Source organism: Cebus imitator, unplaced genomic scaffold (assembly GCF_001604975.1).
Source record: "Cebus imitator isolate Cc_AM_T3 unplaced genomic scaffold, Cebus_imitator-1.0 Scaffold218, whole genome shotgun sequence".
NCBI classification, from domain to species: domain Eukaryota; kingdom Metazoa; phylum Chordata; class Mammalia; order Primates; family Cebidae; genus Cebus; species Cebus imitator.
The window spans coordinates 1,886,805-1,897,574 of record NW_016107533.1 but is presented as its reverse complement, the minus strand read 5'-3'; the positions used below and the strand labels follow the sequence as shown (position 1 = coordinate 1,897,574).

At 36.8% G+C, this 10,770-nt stretch overlaps 1 protein-coding gene across 1 annotated transcript in view; it reads left to right on the top strand.

Moving 5' to 3' along the window:
- COL19A1 (collagen type XIX alpha 1 chain) overlaps positions 1–10,770 on the top strand; it is a 338,927-nt gene that overhangs the window by 321,983 nt on the left and 6,174 nt on the right. Inside the window, exon 48 of the mRNA XM_037746028.1 lies at positions 6,464–6,592. Coding sequence (XP_037601956.1) covers positions 6,464–6,592 — 129 coding nt within the window. The remainder of the gene's footprint in view (positions 1–6,463; positions 6,593–10,770) is intronic.

Here is a 10,770-nt window from a genome sequence, read left to right as displayed (position 1 = left end):
TCAAACATCATGGACTATACTCTAAACTTTGCAATCCGAACACTCATTTCCCCTTCAGCAAGTTTGAAAAAAAGGCAACTGTTTGAAAAAAGACATCTCAAGCTCTTCAGGAGAACCCTCAAGAATATTTACATGGCTACATAATATGCAGTGTTCAGCGCACAGTGAAAATGCTGATGCATTTGTTAAAAAATTATTAAGCATTTTAATACAACAATAATAAAGCAGTAAACTAAACATGGGGCCCTATGTGACTGCAGAGGTAGCATGTCCATGAAAGGCAGTCCTGGGGACAGGACATCTAGGATCTCAGATCGTATCCATGCCTTTGGTTGACAACAACCATGAAAAGAGAAATGCCAGCAAATTCATGTTTTTGAATTGCAATTTAAACTTTTCCTTTAACTCTTAATCTCTATGGGCTCTAGTGTCTTTATCTTTTATCTCAGGTAGCTTTAATATTGAACTTCAATCCCTTAAGAAGCTTTAGATAAAATCATATATTTAATAGTCAGTAATTAATTCACCTTTTTTGAAGCTGATTAAGAATGTCAGAAAATATAACAAAGCATTTTCAGAAAAACTAGTGATGTGTTGAGATACAGAAGGTGTTCATTTTGCAAGTCCATCAGATACTGGATGAAGGTGTGGCCCGTGGCAGCCTGCCTGTGCATTCGGCAGAAGAGACATTGCTATTTCCTCATGGGGAAGGCTCCATGCTGCCCACTCCCAGACCATTCATTCTGTGGCTACTCTCATGAAGGGCTATCAGCCTTCTGAGGAGGCAGGTCAGGGGAGCTGGGCCATTCTCTATCTGTTGTGGGGCAGGCTCACCAGGCTTCTGCTTTCTGAGAAGCTCCTCTCAGTCTGCATCCCTCCTCCCTGAGTTCCTGCCTCTCCTTCCTTTCTCGGAGCCCAGCTACCTGGAAGCTAACAGGTGCAGAGTCCTGCCCAGGTCTCTGGCTTCACACCCATTTCTCCTACTGCCTCTCTGTCTCTTCTAGCCTGGCCAGGTCCAGGTGAGTAGCTAGACCCCACCAGAGCCAGTACTCCCTCAGAAACTACAGATGTCTTAGCCTCAAGACAATGTTTTAAAGTGACCCATAAGGAAACTTTTTTCTGAGACTTCTGAACTCTAGGATTCCCTGTGTGATATCCCTCTCCTTTATCTCTCTTGACCTTAGTCAAGAGAGCAAAACTATTCTCTCCCAAACAAAACTGTGCCTGAAACCCAGAATATAGTTATTTAGCATTTAAGTTAATTTGTCCCAAGATCATTTCAACTCATTCCATTTAATTTTCCACTTAGAAATCACCCAGTACCCAGCTTTTTCTCTAAAAGCAGAGATTAATTTTCCCGTTAAAACAGTTACACTTAAGTAGTACAGACAGTTAACTGCTACAGTTGAGTAGCACCGATCTCCCTCCTTTTTCTTAGTGGTTTCACAAGAGACAGTGTCAATGACAGCTAATGCTTATCTCTGCTTCACACACCCCTGCACATATGCAGCCTGGAGAGCCATTCTCTCCAAGCAGCAAGCCGCAGACTGTCAGCAGGGTCTTGAGGGAATCCTTGGAAGATCCTTTTCTCCAACTTTATCATCCCAAGTGTCCAGATTACACCATCTAGTGAAACCCTAAACCAGGATGACCCAAACTTTAAGCTCCTCTCTTGTGACGTTTTAAACCCCTTTGGGGCTTCCTAGGTGACCTCGCTGATGCAACACCCTACAAATCTCACACCTTGAGCTATTTTCCAGGCCACCCAACCTCCATTCAGCACCCTAGTGCACCTTTCCAAACCTAACTGTGGTGGAAATAGGTGTCTTTTCATCAATGCCAAATCTAGACTCCAGATTGATCACTATGTGCAAATATATATCCTCTCTGAGCATCAATTAAATTTCCAATTTGTCCAACAAGTCAAGTCCTTTTGCTAGCAAAGTGACTGCACAGGACAAGGACAGATGTCATCCATATGTCTCAGCTTAGCGTTTGTCTTTATGAGAGCTTTCCAGCTGCCATGATGCTGCCCACACAAATTAGGGTCTTGCCAGATCTGAGAAGTTTAATTCTTGCTATTGCAATGCCCTATTATGCTTGGGAATTTACATCAACATGCAGGAAGAATTTACCAACCTATGCAGAAATCTATACTAACAGCTGGCTCCCTTGGTTCTTGAGACAACAAGCCCACACCTCCAACTGTGGGAGAAAAGAAAGATTAGGGCTAAGTATTCCTGAGCAATGTTTCTGCCTGCAGATTTCCAGTGTTTAGAAAATCTTCTTACCTATAAGCATCATCTGATAGATATACATCATTGGTAATGTAGATATAAAGAGTTTTAAAAACATTTTCCACCACATAGTCTCTGTTTCTTCCAATTTGTTTCGTTTCTTTGTCTGAACTCTGTTGTTCAGTTTATACGATTTCCTCAGTGTCCAGTAATCCTTGGCCATGAACTGAAATCTTGGTTTAAAAACTGAAAGTTGTGAGTGAACAGTGGGGCTTGCCAACATCGAGTTTCACTTAGGGTAGTCTAGTTGGGCTTTTTAAGTGAAGGACCCTCAATTTCAGTATCTTTAAGTCTTTTCTTTCAGTCTGGTCAGATTCCCCAGTGGAGACATTCCATTTCCTGCCTGGCTGCCAGCTCAGCCACTTCAAATTTTCAATTTGGAAGTCTGAGTCTCAAAGGAGTCTGGGCTCCCCAGTGCAGAGGCAGACTACTTACCCTTTTCAGATAATGATAAACCTTCTGTCTTTTGCTAGGGATGGGGCGGGGCACCTGCCCAGCTGTATAGAGAAACAAATTTCAACGACTACTAAAGCAGGCTTTCAATCAATGTTCCTTATTTTCGTTCCCCTCTTTCACCCGCACTTCCAGAGGTACCTTGTACTGCCAATTCTGAGCCTTCTGAGGATTTTGTAGTTTAGATCAAGTTGTTCCTCAACTTCTAGTCTAAGAGTTTAGTTTTCTTGAGTTTGCTGAGTAATGTATCACTCAACCATCTGGTTCTCAGCTTCCAAAATTGTGCTGATATCGTCTCCTTTCATATTCTCCTCCATTCTTGTCTGTTTATGCCTTTAAGAGGATTGTTTTGCTGGGATTCAGGAGGCAATTAAAGCAGATGCATGTGTTTAATCCAACATCTTTACCCATGATATTTTAAAGCAACATGCTCATACAAGTGGCAAATGATTGAGACAGAGACAAACGAAGTAGTAACCACCTTTGGATCGTAATGAACCACAAAATAAATATGAATTCACCAATGATGCTGTTGAATTAACAGTTAAAAATGAAACTAGAATATAATTTTAAAATATTACAGAAAATTACTCCTCTGATATTTTTGCCCTTTAGGAGAGAACTATATTTAATTTTGGTTTACACCTTTAGGAGACATTAAGGAAAAGCCCTGAAATAATGGAACCAAAATGAGATTTACAAAACAGATTGTGAAGCCTATGAGTAAAAGTTATTTAACCTGAATGCTGATATGTAACAATATGGCTGATTTCCCAAGGGAAATACTTATTAACTGCTCTCTGTTTCCATAATGGAGGGGGGGGAATCAAAATAAAATAAATTGAAGTTATATCAAGAAAATGGATAATTGAACATTTTAATGGGCATTAGGAGAAGAAGATGAATTTCTCTCTTTGAAATATTTACAAATTTTATCTGTGAAATAGAAGATAGACATGGGCCACATGACATATGTGTGTTTCTTCCTTCTCCAAAATACGCAGTTTATCATCACAATAATATTAATCTCTGTTTTATATTAAGGAGCCCATTCTCCAAGGAAGCCAAGCCTTGGTCTCATTTGTTGGAGTGACTGCTATGGCTTTGCCTGGGCAGATGGAATATGTGTGTTTGGTTTATGCATGCTTCTATCTGAACTCTTCAATTTCCTGCCTCATTAGAAAGCATAGCCAAAAACAGTTTAATTGACTGAGGATCGCTGAAAACAGAGGAAAAGCAATTAAGAATAAAGGCCTTTACAATTCATTTAGATGCTCTGAAACATATTATTGTAAATTATAGAGCATTAGGGTAAGGTTTAGAAGAGGCAATTACCTTATGCTAAATGACTGTTTCTGAGCATATCTCAAAGACAGGTAATTTACAGCTTGAAGTAGTGAAAATAATTTTCTGTTTTGCAAAAAATATTAAAAATCACCAAAGTACTTCTAAATTCAACTCTTACATTAAAGAGGAAAAATTAGTACTGTGAATATTTGTGTTTAGACATTGAAGGAATTTTAAAAGACATGTTTCAAATTAAGAAAAATTATACTGAAATACATCTCTTCTTTTAAGGGCAGAACAATAAATATTATGCAAAGTTTCAAACTGTGATTATTGAATTTCACATATATTATAAGGCATCCAGTTTGTAATTTGATGTAATAAAGATATATGTACATTTAATATGATGATTTGTAAAAGTATAACTATATGTTAATTACCTATTTGTTTTATCTATTAAGTTACTAGAATAAGATGTATTAATATCAACCAAACATTCCAGGTAGATAGTAAGATAGTAATACTGGAGAGCAGGTGATTTCATATCACTCTTTGGGATCAGCATCCATTAGAACCTCGTTGGCCTCCCATTCATTCTTCAGTCTGTAGCCAGAGATTCTAGTCCTGTGAGTGGTGTGATATGTTTTTGTTCTGTTTGCTTTGTGACATAGGAATGTGAATGTAGAGTGATTGCTTTTTGGATAATGATAGCTAATGCTGTGTATCTACTGGGGCTTTTCCCTTAATAATTCCATGTGAAACAATAATTGTTTTTCTTTCCTAACCAGGATGGGCCTACATTGTTTTTAAAAGATTGTTTTAATTGAAAACTTTTAGGAAAACGGATTTTCCTCAGAAGTAATTTACTCTTTATTTAAAAAATTACAGAAAATAGAATATACATATCTGTGAAATAAACCTTTGCAATTCAATTAAATCAGCTAAACTGAGTGAAAAGACTGGAGAACATGGAAGTAACTCTCTACAAGATCTATATGATTTGGCCTTTGTGTTTTCTCAGCTAGAGTTTCTAGTATATTGTTGTCATTTGGTCTTTAGTTACAAAATAAACACTAATTTCCTTAGTTAAAAAAAAAAAAGAAACTTTTCTGGAAGATTTGTCTGCACCAGACCCAGGCTAAAGTTTTAAAATTGAATGTTCATTTCTTATTACACACATATATCTTTTTTAAAAAAGTGTAAATTATTTTAAAATAAAACCATTTAAATTACTAAGGAATTTTTGAAGAAATTATGCAAAAAAAAAAAAAGATAAAACAATGTGATTAACTTCTTTTCATGGCAAGGATAGATGCTCCTCAAGTTTTCTGTTTGAAATCTAGTTATTCATATATTAGATTTTAAAAATGTGAAGTATACTAAATGTAAACAAACCAAGCAATTTTAAGAAAGACTCCAATGATAGATTGTATATATAATGGCCCTTGAATGAGTTAACGATTTTACCAAAATTATATAGTAATAAAATATTCAATATGCTTCTTTTTAGTTATCTGTTGCTGCATAAGAAAATACCTCCAAACTTTAGTGGCGTAAAACATTTATCTCACACTTCACATTACAGACATTTATTATCTCACATTTTTATGGGTCGGGGACTTGTGTTGCTTAATTGTGTGATCTGGCTCAGGATCTCTAATGAAGTTGCAGTCAGGATGTCATTGAGGGCTGCAGTCATTTGGAGGCTTGACTAGGGTGGGATGATCTGCTTCCAAGCTCACGTGCATGGCCACCAGCAGGTCGCACCAGTTCTTCCCCATGTGGGCCTCTCCACAGGACTTCTTGGGTGCTGTCACTTCATGTCAACTGCTTTCCTCTAATGAGTGATCTAAGAAAGAAAGCAAGTAGGAAGCTACAATGTCTTTTATGACCTCATCTCTCTAGTTGCACCCCATTAAATCAGCATTTTTCTTTTCATTAGAAATGAAAAGTCTACCCCCCATTCAAAAATAGGAGAATTAAACTCCAACTTTGGAAGACAGTGTCAAAGAATTTGTGAATATATTTCAAATCACCATACAAATATTCACACCATTACTAAAAAGTGCCTTAAAGTTAGTATTAAATCATTTTTTAATGTGAACCTAAATTCTCTCCACATGCCATTACCAGAGGTTAGATTCCATGCTAGTGTTCTGTCCATAGACTGTTACATCTCAGAAGTACCGAAAATTCTCAACTTTCTGAGTGACGCAGCTTAGCTGCATCTATACACAAACTTAACTTCGTGCAATCAATTTAATTTGTCTAATCAAAAAACTCAGCAGTCAGACCAGTTGGTAAATTAGATGTGCTTAAATTGAAAACTAAATCTTTTTGTTTAATTTCAGGTAAAAAAATTTTTTGAAATTTTTTGACATAAAATATTTCTGTTCCATGATATATTTTTTTTTCTATACATGAAGAGAGGATGGCTGTGTTCCTATCCCAGCTCAAGCTGCCAGCAGCCATGTTGGCTGCCCAAGCTCATGGGAGGCCTGGGCCACCAGGGAAGGATGGGTTGCCTGGGCCACCAGGAGACCCTGGACCCCAAGGTAAGTCTTGAAGTGTAATATTGGCTTATTAATTTTTAACTCTCTGTATTTATAACATGTTAGTCATAGTTAAGGAAAAAAGTATGTATGTATGTACCTTATATATATATTACATATATGTTCCATATGAAACCATTTTATATATTACAAGCTATTCCATATGAAACCATTTTATGTATTATGTATATGTGTACATGCTACATATGTACATTCTAGAAGTAGATGTTTATGACTTCAAATTTAAAACTGAATGATAGTTACCTGCTATTCTAAATGTATTGTAATAATAATATTTATTATAACAATAACAGCAATAATGTGTGCTTATATATCATTATTATCTAGGAATCTTAGAATTTTTTAGGCCTCCCATTTTTATGTAAGTTAAATAAATCTCCATCATCTTAGTATCTTAAAGAAACTGGGGAAAGAGTTTTAGGAGACTCTACTACAAATAGTTATTTGGTTCTAAAATATATTTTTAAGAAATTTTAGAATCTTTTTTTCTTTGAATAGAGCTTGTGAATGGTAACTTGAATGTTAAATAATTTTGTGCATGATTTTTAAAGTTCTTAAAACCCAACTTATATTGGCAACAAATTTTATTCTGCTTATGACAACTTGACAAGAGACATAGTCTTATGTATAGCTTAACTAAATTAATCTGACAATGCCATTTTCTAGAAATATAATTATCAATCCAGCAAAGTGATCAAATAGGCCCAGGCTTAGAAGAGTCACAATCCTGAAAGGGAAATATTAAATTCAGTGAGTATATATCATGAAAGATAAGACCAGGAAAACTGCTTCTTACTGTTAACCATGGAGGAGTTCAGATTCCTTCCTTGAAATAATTAAAAGCAGCTTGTATAAAGAAAGAAAAGAGGAAATTAACACCAACATTAAATAGGAATGCAGCCCAAAATAATGTGTACGCAAAGAAGTGTTTTTCTGTCACCAGTTTCCTTCCTAGTGCTACTCTGTAATATTGAGCCTCATTTTCTGAAGTGTCCCAAGGTGACTGATGTGCCCTTCCTCTTCTGAAAGAGCAACACCTTTTCAGTTCCTATAACAGCGCCTATTAGGATAATATAACCTTATAACCTGTAACTATGATTGCCAAGTCTTTGCGTTTAGTTAGCACAATATAAAACAGCAACAGTTAAAATCTCTCTAATTTTTTTTTAAACCAAACATATATTCCACCATTATCTTTAGATTAGAGTGAAGTTTGGCAGATTGATGAAGGAAAGAGCAAAGTATAGGTTGAGGAGTAGCCCCCTATGTTTACACTATTGTGTAGAGGGGGCTAATTTTTATCTTTCACTAGTTGGATCTGTTCTGAAGTCAGAGTATATGAGACTGGCATTCAGATCTTGAAAGCTCATCTGAAAATGTGCAATACCTCCAACCACATGAAGAATAAGCAGTGTAAACACCAATAGGAAGAAAACTTCATATAGATCCTTCAAACAGCAGTGGTTTGAGAGGACAAGAACAACGGAAAATTGAGATGATCCAGGAAAACAGCTCTGGAGCTGGAGTCTCCCGTTCACTGAAACACCTGGCTTCAGACACCTCATAGGTGCAGCAAAGGCCCATTTGGAAGGCTCTCAGTCAGAGGCAATTCCAAACCCACAGTATCAGTGAAGCTTTTGGAAATAAGCCTTCTGTTCACCACTCCATTTGCCCTTCCTTTTGCAAAAGATTTCCATGAATTTCATCTGCTGTTGTGCCTCAGAGATGTTATAGACTACCTCTACGGATAGGGCTTCTGGATGGAATTCTTGAATTTGGAAGATATCTCCACATGATTTCCAATTTTTTGTGAACCAAGGGTTGCTGAAATTGTCAAAACTTTTGTCTCCCCATAGGGTTTCTGACAATAGACATATCTTGGCTACAACTTAGCAGATGTCTCCTTAACCTTTACATAATGCTTTCTTTTCAGTATTTGTTAAATTTGGCCAAAATTCATCAACAAAATAAATAAATAAAACTTGAAAAACATGGAATTCATTTTTAAGGAATATTGGTTTCTTAAAAATATTTGTTTTTAAGGAATATCAGTACAGTAGGCATGCTGTACTGTAATCCTGCCTAAAGACACAGAGAAATCTCACTGAAAAGAAAGGAAATGAGAGGCTGCTGTTTAATTTTTGGTGCCTCTCCAGAAGTGCACAAGAAATTGAAGGGTTTTTCTCTAACAGATAAATAGGTGTGATGTGCTCAGAAGATGAAGTTGTACATGTAACCTACAAGCTCTTCTCTGCTCAATTTAAGGGTTTTCTCAAAAAGGATAGAAAAAAATGCATTTAAAATCACCAATGACCATGCAAACCTCAGATGCAATTGTCTGAATTAGTCCTCTTTATGACACAGCGTGATTGAGTTTAAGAAAGGGTTGAAGTCAGAATGCAATATAGGTTGGGAAAGAAAAGATGGCTACTGAATGTAACACAGTGTGTTCTGCACTCATTAATTCTGTCTGATGGAGGTTCTTCTGAAATTTCTAAAAGAGACGTATTTTGTTTTGTGTTCAGTGTTTGTCAGGAAAGACATCCATTTGGTTCTGAAATATATTTTTAAGAAATTTTAGAACCTTTTTGCTGATAGAGCTTGTGGATGGTAACTTTTGAACTTTAAATAATTCTTCATATGTTTTCTAAAGTTTTTAAAACAAAACTTTGCTTATATTGGCAAAAAACTTTGTTCCACTTATGACAACTTGATGAAAGGTATGATCTTAAATATAGCTTAACTAAATTAATCTGAAATTTAAAATTAAAGTTGAGTGGTTTGGTTTGAAATGTGCGCTATGGAATGAGTCCTTTATCAACTTATCTTTATGGAAGACAAAATTATAAAGGGGTTTCATAACGTTTCCTGTGCTTATTCTGAGAAGCAGGAAACATATAGAAAGCAGTGAGAAAATCGGTGACGTGAAAGGTACACAATTCTGAAAAAAGGAATGGCCACTCCTACCAAGATTCTGACAATGAAAGCTTGAGGATCCTCCTTCAGCACCCTGCCCTTCTTAAAGTGAAAAGAAAGACCATTAGGACTCTATGTTGCATCACCTCATTTGCATTTTGCCTAAATTTCCAAAGGGGTGATTGTTGATGTCTTTTTTAATTCAAAAGTGTTTCCAAACAGCGTTTAGATTTTAACCATCCCATGGGGTCTGATTATTGTGCCTTGACAGAACTTTCCTTGGTGTCCATTCCCACCTTGGGCCTGCAGCGCTGGGCCTCATGGCTGGTTCTCCCAGGTATGAGCTAAAATGTGTCACGTCAGAATCAAAGAAACCCCAAGAAGCATGATTTAGCTGGGTTCCATTATATAAACAGGAGAGGTGAATTTGTCTTACAGACCTTATTCTTTTGAGTGAATTCTATGAGAAAAAACTTCATTTAAACTTTCTCAAACACAGCTGATTCTCCATCGCCTGTTCCACCCAAGGAATAGATGCCACACCTAAAGCCCTACTCATTTCAGAAGGAACCTCACATGTGGGACCAGTAGGAGAAAACAGCTACACCCATTCCATGTACCTTGCATCAGTTCCAAAAGGACAGTAGTGGGAGTAGTTGTTCTTACTTGTGTACTTTTAAAGTAATTGATCATACATACTGTTTATAGGAAGCACTGGTTTATAACGAAGGAAACCTGTTATTCGTAAGCCAGTGGTCCATAGGGTAGCTCATGTGATGCATAGATTCGACCTTTCAAATTTATTAGCATTAGGGGCCTTTGGATATGGGAGGATGTGTGAATGTGTGTCAAAATGACTGAAAGGTGCTACTGTCAATTGGTGGACTGGAACCAGGAAGGCTAAACAACTTGTAAGGCATGAGGAAACCCCCAACCCCATCACCCCCGCCATGCCCACCATTAACAATTGTCCCTCCTAAAATACCAATAACATCGTTTTCTGGCCTTTTTCCAGTATGTATATAGGTGCACGGATTTAAAATGTTAGAAGTAAATCTCTGGAGTCTAAACTGAAATCTTCCTACTAGAAATAAACACAGTCTACCACCCGAAAAACTGTACCAAGCACCAAATTTCATCAATGACTAGTACTCCTCTAGATGCTTTCTATTAGGACACTGCTGGGGTTTTATTTGTTTTCCTATGTGAGCTACAGTGATATCAAGCTGTCATCCTGTAGACTT